The following is a 19,849-nucleotide window of genomic DNA, read 5'->3' as shown; positions in this document are numbered from 1 at the left end:
CCATCCTCGCTGACAATGGTGGCTAGCTGTACCATCCCTGTTGACAATGGTGGCTAGCTGTACCATCACTGCTGACAATGGTGGTCAGCTGTACCATCCCTGCTGACCATGGTGGCTAGCTGTACCATCCCTGCTGACCATGGTCGCCAGCTGTACCATCCCTGCTGACCATAGTGACTAGTTGTACCATCCCTGCTGACCATGGTGGCTAGCTGTACCATCCCTGCTGACCATAGTGGTTAGCTGTACGATCCCTGCTGACCATGGTGGCCGGCTGTACCATCCCTGCTGACCATAGTGACTAGTTGTACCATCCCCTGCTGACCATAGTGGTTAGCTGTACGATCCCTGCTGACCATGGAGCTAGCTGTACCATCCCTACTGACCATGGTGGCTAGCTGTACCATCCCTGCTGACCATGGTGGCTGGCTGTACCATCCCTGCTGACCATGGTGGCTAGCTGTACCATCCCTGCTGACCATGGTGGCTAGCTGTACCATCCCTGCTGACCATGGTGGCCGGCTGTACCATCCCTGCTGACCATAGTGACTGGTTGTACCATCCCTGCTGACCATGGTGGCTAGCTGTACCATCCCTGCTGACCATAGTGGTTGGCTGTACGATCCCTGCTGACCATGGGAGCTAGCTGTACCATCCCTGCTGACCATGGTGGCCAGCTGTACCATCCCTGCTGACCATAGTGACTAGTTGTACCATCCTGCTGACCCTGGTGGCTAGCTGTACCATCCCTGCTGACCATAGTGGTTAGTTGTACGATCCCTGCTGACCATGGTGGCCGGCTGTACCATCCCTGCTGACCATAGTGACTAGTTGTACCATCCCTGCTGACCATGGTGGCCAGCTGTACCATCCCTGCTGACCATAGTGACTAGTTGTACCATCCCTGCTGACAATGGTGGCTAGCTGTACCATCCCTTGCTGACCATGGCAAGCTGTGCAGTTCAGGTTATGAGAAAAATATTTTCATAATTGTGAATGAAATATTTTACAAACTGTATATTTCTGTCACAAAACATTACTGAATAAAAAGAAAAAAAACTACATATTGACTATTAATACAAAATCATTACATAATGGAACTTTTATTGTCATATAATATTTCAAAGTTATTGTCGTAATTTATATTAAAATATTCATTGATTAATTTTGGTTAAAATTTGTTCGCTCTGATAGACAGAATAAAAGTTGTTTTTAATCATGGTGTAATTAATTATATTTTATGTTAAGAAAGTTTTTCATATATTGTAACAATGAGTCGCTGTTTGCTGGTGAGTGAATGTTGAATGTTGTTTAGTGAATGATGCAGGTGCTCCTGGGTAATGTGTACTCCCACTGCTGCCTCACCTCACTTTTACTGCTTCACTCTCACTTTACTGCTTCACTCTCACTTTACTGCTTCACTCTCACTTTACTGCCTCACTCTCACTTTACTGCCTCACTCTCACTTTACTGCCTCACTCTCACTTTACTGCTTCACTCTCACTTACTGCTTCACTCTCTCTTTACTGCTTCCACTCTCACTTTACTGCCTCACTCTCACTTTACTGCCTCACTCTCACTTACTGCTTCCTCTCACTTTACTCTCAATCTCACTTTACTGCCTCACCTCACTTTACTGCTTCACTTTCACTTTACTGCTTCACCTCACTTTACCGCCTCACCTCACCTTTACTGCCTCACTCTCACTTTACTGCTTCACCTTCACTTTACTTCCCTCCTTCACCTTTACTGCTTCACTCTCATTTTACTTCTTCACTTTCACTTTACTGCTTCACTTTCACTTTACCGCCTCACTCTCACTTTACTGCCTCACTCTCACTTTACTGCTTCCACTCTCATTTTACTTCTTCACTCTCACTTTACCGCCTCACTCTCACTTTACTGCTTCACTCTATTTTACTTCTTCACTCTCACTTTACCGCCTCACTCTCACTTTACTGCTTCAATCTCATTTTACTGCTTCACTCTCACTTTACTGCTTCACTCTCACTTTACCGCCTCACTCTCACTTTCTGCCTCACTCTCACTTTACTGCTTCACTCACTTTACCGCCTCACTCTCACTTTACCGCCTCACCTCACTTTACTGCTTCACTCTCACTTTACCGCCTCACTCTCACTCTTTACCGCCTTCACTCTCACTTTACTGCTTCACTCTCACTTTACCGCCTCACTCTCACTTTACTGCTTCACTCTATTTTACTTCTTCACTCTCTCTTTACTGCTTCACTCTCACTCTTTACCGCCTCACTTTCACTTTACTGCTTCACTCTCACTTTACTGCTTACTCTCACTTTACTGCCTCACTCTCACTTTACTGCTTCACTCTCACTTTACTGCTTCCTCTCACTTACCGCCTCACTCTCACTTTACTGCCTCACTCTCACTTTTACTGCTTCACTCTCATTTTACTTCTTCACTCTCACTTTACCGCCTCACTCTCCTTTTACTGCTTCACTCTATTTTTCTTCCTCTCTCTTTGCTCTCTCCTTTACTGCTTTCACTCTCATTTTACTGCCTCACTCTCACTTTACTGCCTCACTCTCACTTTACTGCTTCACTCTCACTTTACTGCTTCACTCTCACTTTACCGCCTCACTCTCACTTTACTGCCTCACTCTCACTTTATCAGTTTCACTCTCATTTTACTTCTTCACTCTCACTTTTACTGCCTCACTCTCACTTTACTGCTTCACTCTCATTTTACTTCTTCCTCTCACTTTACCGCCTCACTCACTTTACTGCTTCACTCACTTTACCGCCTCACTCACTTTACTGCTTCACTCTCACCTTTACTGCCTCACCTCACTCTTTTACTGCCTCACCTCTCACTTTACTGCTTCACTCTCACTACCACCTCACTTTACCGCCTCACCTCACTTTACTGCCTCACCTCACTTTACTGCCTCACTCTCACTTTACCGCCTCACCTCCTCCTTACTGCCTCACCTCACTTTACTGCTTCACCTTCACTTTACCGCCTCACTCTCACTTTTACCGCCTCACTCTCACTTTACTGCTTCACTCTCCTTTACTGCCTCACTCTCACTTTACTGCTTCACTCTCACTACTACCTCACTTTACTGCCTCACTTCATTTACCGCCTCACTCTCACTTTACCGCCTCCTCACTTTCTTTTACCGCCTCACTCACTTCTTACCGCCTCCTTCCTTTTACTGCCTCACTTCACTTTACTGCTCACTCTCACTTTACCGCCTCACTTCACTTTACCGCCTCACTCTCATTTTATTTGTGTTGGCGTTAGCTGTGGTGGTGGGTGGTAGTGGTGACTGTGTGGTGATAAATGTGGTGGTGAGTGTGGTGATATCTGTGGTGGTGGTGGTGAGTGTGGTGATATCTGTGGTGGTGGTGGTGTGTGGTGATATCTGTGGTGGTGGTGTTGTGTTGATGTTAATTGTGGTGGTGGTGACAATAAATGTGGTGAGATGTGGTGGAGTGTGGTGATAACTGTGGTGGTGGTGGTGAGTGTAGAGGTGGTGATAGTGTGTGGTAGTGAATGTGGTGATGCATGTGGTGGTGATAGATATGGTAAGTGTGGTAAAATTATGATGATGGTGGTAAGTATTGTACTCAAGGGGTTAAATCGGTGCACTCAGACGTAAAAATATCTTACTCAATGGGCAGATTCATAGTACTCAGGAGAAAAGCATCGTACTCAAGGGATTAAACATTTTCCACTGTCTTGTTTCGTTATAACTGGATGTAAATAACAGAAAGACGGGTTTTCCAATATCTCCATTGACTCAAAACACAAAGCTGGAGGAACTGAATTTGGTTGAGGTTATAAAGATGACGGGGAAGTGTAGATTATGGGGTCCTGGCGTTATACGTGGTACGGGTCTATCTTTTCTCACACTCCCTCCTGACAACATCCCTTCGTTATCTGACAACTTTCAGCCTCTGTTCTCTTACTCTGACTCCGCCATCATCTTCTTCCGTTGCTTAAAGTTTCATCATGAGAGTGAACTGAAAAAAAAACACGAAGGTCGACAACATATATCCTTATCATGTTCTCTTCCACCCACTGTTGACTTAAAATCATCTTTATGTAAGTCGGATGTAAGGGTGAGGAAATACATCAGAGTTAGAAGGACGTATACGATAGTTAAAGCTGGGACCAAGTACATGTAAAAATACCACAAAATTTAACAAATTCCCAGATATTATTCCAAGAAATCTCCTCTCTCCGGACACAGGAACTAAGAAGATTCGAGAAATGAAAGTGAAAATATGAAATCATTCCAAAACAACTGGGAAGGAAGGGCCTCGAGGAACTGGTGTGGATGGCGGCGTTTGTCTCCATCAGGTAAAATTGGTGTTTGTAGAGCAGCCAGGCAAGGAATTTTATGAGGCCATTTTTTGTTAGGTAGAATGTAAGAGATTGACATGATGTGGTTGTTCCCTGTTCATCCCGGTCACGATTTATGGCGATAGTCTGTTTTACGCGACCCGGGTCACTGCCAATGAGTTAATAGACCTGGAGACTTATGTTCTAGCGGCGGCAGTGAGGAGAATGACTAAGGAAGGGGAAGATAAAGGAACAAGAAGTGTAACTGTTGAATGTAGAAGACTGAGGCATAAGAAAGTAATTCAGAAATTATGAGTAAATGAGGAGTAGAAATGAGGAAGAAAATGTGGATGTAGATGAATATAAAATGTTAGGGATAATGAATAGATAATATACTGTATTTACGGCTGGAGGTTGTTTACAGTGTTCCTTCGTGCCTCGGTGTTGTCCTGAAAAGTACGAACTAAGAAAAAGAAAAGGAAAATAGTTAGCAAAATTAATCTTCTTCTTTCACTCTCAATTACCGTTGTAATGTTGACACTGCCTGGAAAAATGTTCAGGATGGACGATGTTGTTACAGTGTCCTGTCGTTCTGTAGTGACTGTCCTGTAAGGTCAGGTTAGGTCAGGTCAGGCTAGCAGGAGGATTGAACAGTGTTTCTTCAGTAAGGAAAGGACGTAAAGTCATTTTATGTGTCAAGTGTCGAGGTGAGTAAGGCAGTTGTCGCGCGCCCTGAGTGGCGTCACGGGTCATGGCTGTTCCAGGAGCTCTGCGTCCTGGGCCATGACAGGTCACACGTCTCCCGAACGAGGTCATAATGACCGCCATTCACACTTGAATTCCACGATGGAGAACTGGGAAATGAGGTCGACGACTGGATAAAACAAGAATAAAATGTTATGACAATGAGAGTTGGCGGACGAACACTCGAATCACAAACAATGTAATTTAGTACTTAAATAGACCAATGCACTTCAGAGTATAAATAAGATGATATAAAACTTGTTTTAATCAAAATATATTTTACCACGGCAACAGCGGTAACTTTATTTTTGTCGTTCATCTTTATCGTTACATTACTTTACGAGGCCACGACTTGCTGCAGCGAAATACGACTAAATTCAAAATATCGAGAATGACAAACTGCAATGGTCAAAGATGAACTTGCTGGTGCTGTAGCTTTATGTGGCGTCAAGGTCGGATCCGCGCGACTTATAGCATAAAGTATCCTTTACTTACCTGGCACTGTCCTAGGAAAAGTACCTCCGCTTCTTCCTTGACTCTGCCAATCCCCCTTTCTGGGGACACCTGACCACTCTTCCCTGCTGTTCAGCTGTTGTCGGGTCTTCAGCCACACGAGTCAACCAGCCTGGCGTAGTAGAGTTTACTGCAACGTCACGCTCACATTCCCGGAGTATTTATCTCACTTTCCACACTAGTGAGAGGCGTCTGGGCGACCTGCCCGGGACATTCCACTGATCCCTTGAGGCGGTGCCAACGTCCTGCAGAAGGACACCCTGGCCTGTGTCTCCGGCCTGTACACCACCCACGACCACCAAAGCCTCGTGTAAATTGGGTGTATATATTTATGACTTAGTCTCTCACGTCAGTATGCTAGACTTGTGCCTACGTGAGTGTCTCTTACATTAGTGGAAGTTTCTTGTTGATGTTTGTGCTTAATATTTTGTTCTGTGACGCAGGAGAGGCCTAGAAAACCTGCACCTCGATCACCCCACACTACCCCACAGTGCAGAGGGTCGTGTCCTTGTAACAGTGGTCCCTCCCTACTATGGTCGGAGCAAAGCACAGGGCGGCTCAGGTCATTGTGTGCCACCCATATCATAATGGGGATGGTCCCTAGGGGCGAGGAGGGTGGAGAGAGGCAGGGTTGGCGTGTCATTCTATGGAGCGACAGCCTGACATTTTGAAAGACAGACAGGCTTTAACTGACAGAGAGACAGCGAGAGCGGGCGGATCGAAGAAGAGATAAGAGATAAATGTATGAGAGAAGGAAAATAAGACACATGGGGAGAAGGAGATCAGAGGTGGGCAGGAAACTCTGTGATTGCTGTCACTGTTTTAAGATGGCCGTCGGTGATGGATGAGGGAGGGTAGCTGTGAGACGTCCGAGGGATAGGGGAGGCCAGGAGGGGGGTGTAGAGAGAGGAGATGCGGGAAGAAAGATATTGGGAGATAGTGGGGAGGGGGTGAGGATGGCATCGTACTATTAGCCATCGACTGCCTGAATGTTTTGTGTTTTATGATGATGAAGTTCCTACACTACTTACCGACCTTGAACAAACTTGGCATATACTGTAAACTCACGTTCCCATCAGGACGTCTTGGATGGGTGATGCCTGTAGCCTCCCTATTCTTACATTTTACAGCGTCTTTCTCAGGGACTCGAACCCAAGACCTGGGATTACAAGATAAAACTCACAGGGAGTTTCTTCTGTGGTAGAAAGCATTACTATCTGTCTCGCAGCTGGTTTATGTGGGATCGGCAGATGGCACAGTGAGTTGTGTCTTTAGAGTTAAATTCAGATTATTATTTTATTTTATTTATTTATTTATTTTTTTTGGGGTGACACTGAGGCGATGACTTTACAATGTTAAACAACAACATTGATAGTTTGGGAATACAAAATGGTTGATGTTGGGACGAAAGAATAATTTTACAGTTTGATATTTTTCCCGCAATTAATTTTTTTTGATAGTAATCAAATAGGAATTGTAGATTAACTCTGTCCAAAACTTAATCATAGTGACACTAGAAAATACTTATCACAACTACACAAGCTGGTAAATGATATTGTACTTCTAACATTTGCTTTTTCCCTGCTGCTGAAAATAATTAATATGTATTGTTCTGAGACGACTTAGACATTGATAATATATGTTGCCGTGACGCTACTGTAGGACAAAGCTAAAAAGTAATGACGACCCATAGTTTAAGATTAAGCTGATCGCATTACCATCTTCACAACAGCTTCGGGAGACTCGCATTTATAGCGGAACCAGAGATCTACAGACCTAGAGGAGACAATAATGGGCATCACAGTAATCTCCAATTACATTCGTCGCTTCTCTCACCGCCGGTGATATGGTCGTAAGCCAGAGTGTAGACGTGGGCGCCGAGGAGTGTAATCTACTCCACAGGGTTTCAGGGCGGCGGATTACTCCGGTCCTCAAATAGGCTTATTATTAACCTCTGACGGTGTAACAGAAGAGATCCGAGTACTGAAGTCATTATGTTAGCTTAAAGATTTAGCCTGACATTTAGAGGGACGGGGAATAATGAGGATTACACGAAGTAGCGGCAGTTCTTCAAAGGCCAAGTACAGTATGTTGGTATTTTCTGCAAGTGCCGGAATGTCAAATATAAGTTCAAATCTGTATTCATGGGGTTCACTACTAAAAACACTTATATATAGTTTAGTGCGGAGAATGATAAAGAAAAATCTATGTTACTAATTTCAAAGTCTTGGCATCTACGGAAAACATCATTGACCAATAGGCGAGAATTGTAGCATGACGTCATGGTAAGTTGTACCAATCATAGCCCTACTCGCTCCACTGTGCACGGGTATACGAATATGTAAACAAGAGAAAGCAAAGGTGGATTCCGCTTAAATTTTTCACTGATGTTGCAAAGTCCAGTGGGTATTATGACCTCCCCACCCAAGACCATGTACTGCAGGAAATTACGTGTGTTTGTGAACTTGTCAGAAAGAATTGGACAATGATAAAACAGGAGAGGTTATGTTAAAGATTATTTTTCCTCTGACCAATGACTTCAGCCACACACACAACATCTGGCGACGTTGTGTGTCACCTAATTTAGTAAATTTATGAAGACTGAGAGCAAGTCAGTCGTCGAGGCTGTGGTGGATAGTGTAGCGTTGTTGTGTTATGGTGATAAACGTGTTGTAGTGTTATGGTGGTGGTGATACACTCATTTTACTGTAATAAAAAATCACAGTAACACCATATAATGAACACCCAAAACTACAGATATCTTAGTACAATACAACACAAACAACACTTAGAACAACATAACACAATCAACAATAATCAGATCAACAATCAAAATAATCAGGGATACAACACAATCAACAATAATCAGGGATACAACACAATCAACAATAATCAGGGATACAACACAATCAACAATAATCAGGGATACAACACAATCAACAATAATCAGATACAACAACAATCAACAATAATCAGGGATACAACACAATCAACAATAATCAGGGATACAACACAATCAACAATAATCAGGGAACACAACGCAATCAACAATAATCAGGATACAACACAATCAACATAATCAGGGATACAACACAATCAACAATAATCAGGGATACAAACAAAAAATCAGATACAACACAATCAACAATAATAGGATAACAATCAACAATAATCAGGGATACAACACAATCAACAATATCAGGGATACAACACAATCAACAATAATCAGGGATACAACACAATCAACAACAATAAGAGAACAAAATACAATCAACTCTTACAACACTACAACACACCAACAACAATCAGTGTAAGAGGAGGTCAAGAGAGGCAGCAGGGCCTCAGTTGAGTGCCGCCCATCACCATCAACACTACCGGGTCGACAACACAAGAACCAAAGTTAATTTTGTTGACAATTAACGGTGTGGAGTGTGACTTACTGCGTCCATAAACACCCACAAAGTCCCTTATACTTACCATAAATTTAGGTAATGTACTTCCCAATCTAGTGAGCGTCGGTAGTTTGTCGCAGTGAAAAGCGCGGTCGGTGAGGTTGAGAATTTGTCGAGGCGATAACCGAGGCTGTTGTAAGGTTGCTGAGGTTTTCTGGCGTATTTGGGATAAGACCAGCTGGTAACCTGTTAACGTTGCAGGTGGAAAAACCTTGCTACATAAACATCCATTATGTGGCGAATTTCTACAGGATATCTTACGTTTACATTAAGATGAAGAGACACTAATGCGGAGTGAACCTTGTTGGCCTTGAACTCGCCTGGTTCATCGATGTGTTTAAGTAATATTATTTTTTACCAAATATTTATTAGTCTTTATTATACATATTTCAGTTTGTGTCTTAGAATATAATGTTCAAAGGAAATTTCTGTGTATCTTGCATTACTCTGCCACCTCGACACGAGAGAGAGAGAGAGAGAGAGAGAGAGAGAGAGAGAGAGAGAGAGAGAGAGAGAGAGAGAGAGAGAGAGAGAGAGAGAGAGAGGGGGGGGGTGTGTGTGAGAGAGAGAGGGGTGTGTGTGTGTGTGTGTGTGTGTGGGGGAGAGAGAGAGGGGTGTGTGTGTGTGTGTGTGTGTGTGGGGAGAAGAGAGTGTGTGTGTGTGTGTGTGTGTGTGTGTGTGTGTGTGTAGTAAACTGGTGGAGGGCAGTAGAGCAGGAACCATTAATCTTCAGTTGTCTCTGCGAATCTCCGTGACTCAGTCCGACTCGCCTCAGGATTTATTTGACAATTACTCACGCAAGTCTTAGTGTGGGAATATATGTATTAGTGAGAAGAATAACTTCCTTATATTATGAGGACATCCTGGACGTTGGTGAGGATTCAGGGCCACCCATCCACCCTCAGGACCACCCAGCCACCCATCAACTCCCAGGGCCATCCATCAATCCCAAGGACCACCAAGCTCCACTTTCAGGACCACCCATCTCCATCTTCAAGGCCACTCATCTCCACCTTCAGGGCCATCCATCCCCACCTTCAGGGCCACCCACTCCACCCACAGGCCACTCCACCTCACTGTCACCCATCTCCACCTTCAGGGCCACCCACTTCCACCTTCATTGTCCCCATCTTCATCTTTAGGTCACCCATCTTCACCTTCAGGCCACCCATCTCCACCTTCAGGGCCACCCATCTCCACCCACAGGGCCACTCACCTTCACCTTCAGGGTCACTCACCTTCACCTTCAGGGTCACCCATCTCCACCTTCAGGGCCACCCATCTCCACCTTCAGGGCCACCCATCTCCACCTACAGGGCCACCCATCTCCACCTTCAGGGTCACCCATCTCCACCTTCAGGGTCACCCATCTCCACCTTCAGGGCCATTCACTTCCACCTTCATTGTCCCCATCATCTTTAGGCCACCCATCTCCACCTTAGGCACCCATCTCCATCTTCAGGGCCACCCATCTCCACCTTCAGGGCCACCCACTTCCACCTTCATTGTCCCCATCTCCACCTTCAGGGCCACCCATCTCCACCCACCTCCACATTCAAGGCCAGCCATCATCAGCCAGAAGAGAATATCCTATGAGCAGATGTTGCTTTCTCTATCTTCATTGCTACACCTCCCTTTTTTCGTCTGCCTTCTTACATTTTCTTATCTTCCATTTGCCTCTTTTACTTCCTTCAATTTTTCTTTTCTTCTCTTTTCCTTCTTTTCCTCCTTTGCCCTCTCTCCTCATCCTCCTCTCCTTTTCATCTGTGATGGATTGTTCCTTTATCAGAGTGAAGAATGAGCGACCTGTACCTTCCATAACCCCTGCGTCTTTTTTTTTTTTTTCTTCTTGTTTATCATTCTTTCTGTCTCTCTCAGAGTGAGTTTGGAGGTGCGGCTATAGTGGTGAGCCTCGCCTTCCCCATTTCGCTCCTTTCACTTCAGTTGGCAAAATTCGGTCTTTTATTTTCTTTATTCCTTTGTCTGTTATCATCGTAAATCCTGCACTGTACCAGACAGGATTGAGGATGCATGATAGCTGTGAGGTTCCTTTTTTTTGCAGTTGAAACTGTCGATAGTTTCCACTGGCAGACTTACTTGGTGAGGAGCCGTCACCACTTGGATTATTTCCATGCACACATCTATATGTATTTTGTGTTTTTTATCACTTTTATTATATCTTCGTGATTGTTCAGTACAGGAGTAATATCCTGTACACGAATTCTGGTTTTACACAGTTTGGTAATAATAAGTGCCAAGTTTTTATCATCATCATACTGTACGTGGACCCCAGACTAAAGTTCATGTACTACTGACAAAATGTTATGTTGAGGAGTCTTGGGTCTAATCTATGGCGTGTGTCAGTACTGCTGACCCTGTGCTTCAAAACCATCCTATTCTTTCGCAGGATAATCACCAAGGCTCACTGACTGACTGCTTATGTCAGAGAGAGATAATCAGCTTATCTGCAGCCAAAGTATGCATGTGGTTGTCATGAGACGGAAGTAGTTCAGGTTTGTGTTAAACGTTCTGATTTCTATTGTAGCTGTGGTTCCAGATAACCTTACCAGCCACGCCACGCCACGCGCTGTTGATCTCTTCCTTGGGCGGGAGACTCATGTAAACAAGTCAGGTGTTGAAGAGCAGATCAGTAACAAACATGAGCGAAGGCTGAGTGTTAGGGTGCTGGTGGGAGCAACACCGTTAACCCTTCACATTTACGTATAAGTTATTCAGCAGTGTTTCTATACCTGGTAAGGCGAGGTCCACAAAGTTTGCTTCGCGCTACCGTGTGCTGATTATGGCACCAGGAGCAAACAGCGATAACAAGGAGGGAAGTGAGGCGGTCACGACCACTAGTCGAGGACCACAATAAAGTAACGTGTAATTTTCGAGTAGTGTATGAAGAAGATTTGGTTATATTTACAAAGTCTCTTATAGTTCATCACAATATTTCGAATATTACCCAACACCACACCCGAACTTCATTAATGATACCCACCCCAGAACCTTAGCAGCAATCGTCGGTAGGAACGACCCATTACTGACCTCTCCGTTACCCCTCATGGTACAGTAACTTGTCCTCCCGATGTTTGAGTCATAGATAATTCTACCGACGATGAACACAGTCTTGAGGTTTTGTCCACAATTTATTAACAGAAAATAACAGTGATTTCGGCTTTTTTTGCCACTTGTCTATGTCCCAACAAAACCCTTCACAACAAACCACTTCAATATAATGGTTTGTTGGTTTGTACCCAACAACAAGAAAGTGGAAAAAAATATTAAACCGACCCCGAGGATGTTGTGGTTATGTTGCTCGCAAAAGAACCTCACTATTATCTTATGTAACTAAATTAACTAATCAATATGATGCTATGATGAGATTTACTAACTTTTCCTCAAAACTTGCAACTTGGAACGAACGAGTATCACTTAGCTCAAGTTTTAGTATCGATTAAGTATATACCAGCAACATTATCATATTCCTTTATTTCTTATTACTAAAGCTCAAATATGTTATTGATACTATGATGATGCCCAGGTAGTGTGACTACGGTCTGGCGCTGTGACGGGATGTGGCAGACGCGTTGTGCATGTAACGGTTTGGAATTTTGAAGGACATATGATGTGATGGATCCCTAGTACTGTACCACGAATCCAGAGGTGACATTTATGTGGACTAAGGATCCGTACACCTACCACGGGGTGCCCGAAGACTCACTGCAGAAATATTGCACAAGGTCGTGTACAGAGGCACCGCTGGAGGGCGTAAATAGGTCAAGGATCACACTTATCTCTGGGAAGCTTATGAATATCTGCCTCAACTTTACGAACTTGACTCCACCCGCGTCTCCTCACGGGCTTATCGGGAAGGTCTTGGTGGCCACTTCACAGGCTCCTCAAGACCTTGATCTACTACATGAGAGAAAATTTTGTTCTTCCTTGTGAGTGTATGAGTCAGGCACACCTTATCTAAGGAGAGATTAGTGCACTCAAACATCTCGTGATATATCTACAGCCTACTCACAGGGTGTACATTAACAAGTATTCTTCACAATGTTGCATCTTATTTTTAAATATTTTACTTGTACTTTCATTACGTCGAAATGACAAAAGTGCAAACCTGGTTGTAGCTTCAAGATTTGTGGCCTCAGTGGCTATGGCTTCCCTTCTGTGGTCTCAGTGGCTGTGGCCTCCCAGCTGTGGCATCACGATCTGTGGCCCAGTGGCTGTGGCCTCCCGGCTGTGACCTCACGATCTGTGGCCTCCTGGCTGTGGCTTCACGATCTGTGGCCTCCCATGTGGCTTCACGATTGTGGCCTCCTGGCTGTGGCTTCACGATCTGTGGCCTCAGTGGTTGTGGCCTCCCGGCTATGACTTCACGATCTGTGGCCTCAGTGGCTGTGGGCTCCCGGCTGTGGCTTCACGATCTGTAGCCTCAGTGGTTGTGGAGTCTTTTCCTCCGGACAGGGAGCATCAGACAGCGTCAGCAGGATCGGGTTGTAATATCCAATAATTTTATTTCACAAACTTTAATAAGCTTTCAACCCTCCTGCCTAACATGGCCGCCGCGTCCTATCACAAACTTATTGAACAACTTTTAATATATTTTATTATTGGTGGCCAAGACCTGGCCACCCCCATGCTCCCTCTTGGCCATCACCACGATCCTCCCTAGACCACGTCCACGCTCCTCCCCTCGTCACGCTCCTCCTGGCCACCGTCACACTCCTCCCTGGCCGCAACCACGCCCCTATCCTGGTTATCTCAATGCTCCTCTCCTGGGCACCTCCACGCTCTTCCTGGACCACCTCCTCCTCCCCAATGGACCTAGCTGTATGGCCACTCCAGCTCACTACAGAAGATGGTTTATCTTTATGGCGAGTAAACGAAGGTGTGGAGGAGGTCCCGGATGGTCCATAAAGGTTGGGGGAAGGTGTGTGTGTGTGTGTGTGTGTGTGTGTGTGTGTGTGTGTGTTATTATTTTTTCCGTTAACCGCCCTGCACGAGAGTATAAAATGCCCTTTGATCTTCCTTCTCGTTTCCAGGATTACCTTTTTTACTCGAAAAGGAAAAAAAATAAATCTCAATCCATAATTTCTGTCCCTACTTGAGTGTACTTGAAATTTTTACCTGAAAAATAGCTTTTCGCTCAGCCTTCCAGGATTTTGGGAACAGAGGAAAAAGAATGAAAAGAAGAACAAAGAGAGATTTCCTGAATTATTAAGTCCTCCTCTCCCACCTCTACTACCTCTCCCCTCCCTCTCTCAGACCTTCCCAAGTAGAGACTCACTTCCTTCCCGACTTCCCCCTCCGCCAGGTCACGACCCTCATCCCTCCCTCTTCCTCTAACTCTTACCACGAGACACTGACAACCTTTTCCCCTTCCCTATTTCTCACTCTCCTCACCCTTACTCTCCTCCTCTCTTACTCTTTTCCTTCTCTCTCCTCTGATTTTCTTCCCTCTTACTTTTCTATCTTCTCACCTTTATTTTTTAATCCCTTTTCTCCCCTGACTTTATTCATTCCACAAAGCTCCAGCCTTTTCCTCTCACAAAAGCCCTACTCTCACCTCAAAAATCCCTCACTTCAAAATCATTCTCCCACAAAATCCTACTCTCACCTCACAAATCCTACCCTTACCTCACAAAATCCTACTCAACTCACAAATCCCGACTTTTACCTCACAAATCCTCCAGACCCATCCTTCAATCTGAGTTACCCCCCACCCTGCCCCCACCCTCTACCGACCAACCCCCTCTATCTGCCCCACCCCCTCTAACCCAACCTCTATCTGCCCCCACTCCCTACCTACCCACCCCCCCTCTACCCCCCCCCCAAGCCCTCCACTATGGGCGGACATTACTAAGACTTTGTGGACTTCCACCGTTAATGAAATTTATTGACCTGAATCGCGACTTTGTAACTTTAGGTGAAGCTTTATGTGTGTGTGTGTGTGTGTGGGGCGCCGTGTTTGCTGTCATTTTCTTCGAAGTCTTTCTTTACCTGCCATTGAGTTCGAAATTTTTACAAAGTCCTGTATTTTTCTTTAATATATATTCGTCTTTCATCATCTTTTAAATCTTCCCTCATGTTCTACCATTTCTTTAAAGACTATTTCTTACTGTTCCGTCGCTTTATTTTAGACATCCTTTATGTACCCCCATTTCTTTGAAGTTTTTCCCTCTTCTGTGTCATTTTCTTTGACGGTCGAGAACCACTAAGACACAAGATTTATTTTCCTATGCCACCAGAGTGAGGACAGTGCACCAATATCCTCCACACCTCTCCCACGGACCACACTTCAGACGGTATCAGGTTATTTTGTGATGGTAGAGAGGAGGAGGGAGGAGGGAGGAGGCTTTGGAATTATGGCGGTCAGTGTTGCCAGAAATGAGAGTATCAATGTTGCCAAAGTGAGTAGGTCAGTGTTGCCAGAAATGAGTATGTCATTGTTGCCAGAAGAAAGTAGGTCATGCTTGAAGTAAGTAGTTTGGTGTTGCTAAGTGAGATGTATTATTATTGCCATAAGTTAGTAAGTCAGTGTTGCCAAGTGAGTAGGTCAGTGTTGCCAGAAGTGATAGGTCAGCGTTATGAAGAGAAGTAGATGAGTGTTGCCAAGTGAGTAGGTCAGTGTTGCCAGAAGTGAGAGTCAGTGTTGCCAAGTGAGTAGGTCAGTGTTGCCAGAAGTGATGGAGTCGTTGCCAAGTGAGTGAGTCAGGTTGCCAGAAGAAATAGATCAGTGTTGCCAGAAGAAGTAGATCAGTGTTGCCAAAGTGAGTAGGTCAGCGTTGCCAAGTGAGTAGGTCAGCGTTGCCAGAAAGAAGTAGATCAGTGTTGCAGAAGTGAGTAGGTCAGTGTTGCCAGTGAGTAGGTCAGCGTTGCCAGAAGAGAGTAGGTCAGCGTTGCCAGAAGTGAGTAGGTCAGCGTTGCCAGAAAGTAGATGAGTGTTGCCAAGTGAGTAGGTCAGTGTTGCCAAAGTGAGTAGGTCAGTGTTGCCAAGTAGTGAGTACAGTGTTGCCAGAAGTGAGTAGGTCAGGTTGCCAAATTGGTAGGTCAGCGTTGCCAAGTGAGTAGGTCAGGTGCCAGAAGAAATGGAGTCAGCGTTGCCAAGTGAGTATGTCATTGTTGAAGAAAGTAGATCAGTGTTGCCAGAAGTGATATGTCATTGTTGCAGAAGAGTAAATCAGTGTTGCCATCACCTTGGGACCGCCAGGTGGGACTATCACCCCAGGATAGTACTGTAGTATATAATGACTAGGGAAGTTTGGCCTCACTCAATTCCTCTCTCTCCCACCTCTATCCTCTTTCTCACTCACGTCTATCCTCCTTCTCCTCACATCTATCCATCTTCTCTCTCACCTCTATCCCCTTTCTCTCACCTCTATCCCTCTTCCTCTCCGTCTATCCCTCTTCCTCTCTTATCATACCTCTTTCTCTCACCTCTACCGCTCTTCCTCTCCTTGTCTCACTTCTATCCTCTTCCTCTCTACGTCTATCCTCTTTCTCCACTCACGTCTATCCCTCTTCCTCTCGTCTTTCCTCTTTCTCTTCCTCTCTCCGTCTATCCTCTTTTCTTCCTCTATATCTTCCTTTCTCTCCTTCTTGTCTACATCTTCTCCCCCTCTACTCCCTTCCCTCACCTTCTCTGTTTGCGGTTGAACATTGTGGCGGGAGATGATAGTGGCACCGCTGAGTCATATTATTATTATTGTTGTTACTGCAACTCTTAGGGAGCAAAGGGTACTATAAACGCTTCGTCTGTCTGTCTGTCTGTCTGTCTGTCTGTTTAACAAGATATTTCTATTTGACACATATCTGACAAGTTCAGTTAATGCATTTTCTTGTTAACTTACTCGTCTGTTTACACATTGAAAAGTTTCTTTCCTTTCTATGTATTCAACTTTAAATTGGTTACTCTTATATGTCGTAAAGTTTACTAGTTCACGGGTCTTCGTAGTAACAAATGAAATAATCACAACTACAAGCGAGTGAAAGAGAGAGACTCGAGGTTGCCGTTGTGTTGTGGTGGCCACGAACACAATGACCCAGAAAAGCTTTTAGGGAAATAGTCGTTTGCTTGGAGTTTATCGCCAGCCACGACTGTGTCAGGTCGTGGTGGTCAGGAAACCTTTTCTGGCTGACCTCCTGAGGTTTACTTTGACACCTGAGCTGAATCCTGTCCCTCAGAGAGATTCTAACAGTTTCTCTTGGAAGAAATATATATCTAGGAGAAGTAAAGGATGAAGAGTAAAGGGGAAGGAGAATAAAACAGAGGAAGGACAAACAAAAGATGGCTAAGAGGAAGAAGATCGAGAAGACTTACCGGAAACTAAATGATTCAAGAGGAAAGGGGGAATAAGCGAATGGAAAAGGAAAGCAATAAGAGATGGAGAATAAAGAACAAGGAAAATGAGACGGAAAAGGAGGAAGAATGAGAAGAGTAGAGGGAAGAGGAGAAGAAGGTTGTCGGAAGTCTGAATACACCTCAGACTAGACTGATCATTTATCGCTGATACATTTTAATATAAATCAGCTGATCTACGTTAACAGAAAACAGCTGGTCCACTTAAACACTTTAACTTAAACATGTTCAATAGGAGGTGCCTTGGCCCCCTCCACAAATACACACACAAAGGCGGGTGTAGGAAGACGGGCTTTGAGAATGTGGAGGAGACTCTAAAAGGGAAGGTGACATTCCGCTGGAGATGTACAACATAAGAAAGTTTGAACATAACATAATAGATGAACTAGTCAAGACGTCCACACACAACAGATAACAAAATAACACCCTGAGAGATGTTGATAACACTCCACGTGACCTGGTGATGATGGTGTGATACCAACTTTGGCAGGTTGATAACACGGAGGGATCCTTGATAACATTACCAAGATGGCTCCTGGCCAGGCTGACGCCATTACCACTATCCATTACCCCTGCAATCGAACCTCCCTGATGTAAAGTAAATAATGCTACGTGGACCGGGCAATAAGGGTGTCGTGTAATGCTCCTTTCCCATGAAACTCGACCTTATAAGCTAATGCAGGTCAGAACTATCTTGTACTAAGTGACACAGGATTGAAACTGATTTTATATTGACTGACGTAATGTTCTCAGTAGACCGGGTTTATTGAGGAAGGTTGTCTGTCTGTATTAGAATAACAAAACCAATGAAAAAATAAGAATAATGGAAAGTCAAAGCACAATAAGAACATTTAATTTATCATATCAATTAGTTAACAATAAAAATATGTGAGAGGAAGTTGTAGAGAAATAAATCAGTGCCTTTGTTTAGAAATCTAGGTTAACTTTAAGGCTGATAATATGGAGTCACTCGATGAGATAAAGAAGAACTGGAAACACATAAAGAATTCTTGGTGTGTCAAATATTGCGGAAAATATAGAAACAAAACAAACACAGTTAAGGTGGTATGGGCATGTGAGGCGGATGGATGTAAGGAGATACTGAAAGAAGTAAATGAAATAAGGAGATGAAGGCAGAGGACGAAGAAGAAGATCACATTTGAAGCAGCGAAGAGATAAACAAAACAGGAGGTGGTGGGCGTGAGGTCCTGCATCCTGTTAACGTAAATGAATGTTTTATCTATATTCCTTGAAATTTATCCAATACTTTGTTACTCATCCATTATTTTTGATGGAATGTTAGTCCTCATGGTCTCTTTCATGATACTATCTGCTGTGATGGGGGTCGAGCCATTCCAAGCCAACGTCACCTCCACACCGGGTCTCTTTAATCCCTCCCATTCCGATGCTCACTGTTTCTGTATTCATACGTTGACGCCAGAGATTCTGTGACTCAACAGAGATGGACAGACAGTGTAAATCCTATCAGAGTTTAGTGCTTAATGAATCCATGTAAAGTGTGTTTTATGGTAATTCTTCTTCTTTTATTTCATTTCAAATTTTATGTTAATGTGTTGGACCTGCACTTAAAAATATGTAGAATTTTTGTTTAATTATTTTTAAGGATGCAATTCTGTACAGCGATCAAAGTCAAATATGTTGTAAAAATGTCTTACAAATCATTAAAAAAGAACTGCTTAATAAAAATTTGGTTATATAATTGGACTCTTTGTTCACTAATCAATTTACAAATATTTTACACAATGACATCACTTTCGGCCCATTGTGTTTGTAATTCAATACGACTCTGTCTATTGATGCAACACCCGAGACCCAGGTACGGTTTTTTCTCAATAGTCTCACACACACACACACACACACACACACACACACACACATATACACATACACATACACATACACATACACATACGCACACGCACATGCACACACACACTGTATAGCTGAAACCCAGATTCTACTCATATGAATAAGTTTTACAGAAGAAATAGAAAACGTAGAATTATAAACCAAAAATGGCCGCCACATTGCAATAAAAAATGAAACATGTAATCACAAACTCGTCAACTTGCTTTTGGTGTGAAAATGATATATGCCATTGAAAACAGGATAACATATTTTCTATGCATAGTTGATTAGATTTGCCGAGACTCCTTCTGGCATCGAGGGTTACAAAATATTCTCACGTAACATTTATTTAATTACCTCAGTGAAATGACTTGGGATATTTAAAGCCATAAAATGACTTAGGGCCATTTTCCTTGATTTTTATCTGTGAGTTATTAAATTTTATAAGGGATTAAAATTGATCAATGGTTAAAGTTATAAACGACAATGTAATATGTTGTAAAATTGCTATGTACTTTTTTCTTCATATAATCATTAACAATAGAGCGATGATAAATAAATGTATAATAAATAC

At 43.7% G+C, this 19,849-nt stretch overlaps 1 protein-coding gene across 1 annotated transcript; it reads left to right on the top strand.

The window, feature by feature from the left end:
• The first annotated feature begins 9,890 nt into the window (after window positions 1–9,890).
• LOC121858399 (extensin-like) lies at window positions 9,891–10,460 on the top strand. The gene has a single exon (XM_042354845.1). It carries the CDS (start codon window positions 9,891–9,893, stop codon window positions 10,458–10,460), a length of 570 nt encoding a protein of 189 aa, XP_042210779.1.
• The last annotated feature ends 9,389 nt before the right edge of the window (window positions 10,461–19,849 follow it).

This window comes from Homarus americanus, unplaced genomic scaffold (assembly GCF_018991925.1).
Source record: "Homarus americanus isolate GMGI-L3 unplaced genomic scaffold, GMGI_Hamer_2.0 scaffold57980, whole genome shotgun sequence".
Taxonomy (NCBI): domain Eukaryota; kingdom Metazoa; phylum Arthropoda; class Malacostraca; order Decapoda; family Nephropidae; genus Homarus; species Homarus americanus.
Note: the sequence above shows the minus strand (reverse complement) of the source record. Positions and strands in the feature narration are given on the sequence as shown.

Excerpts from the sequence above, each read along its gene's own strand:
- LOC121858399 (XM_042354845.1), top strand. The coding sequence starts at position 9,891 with ATGAGGACATCCTGGACGTTGGTGAGGATTCAGGGCCACCCATCCACC.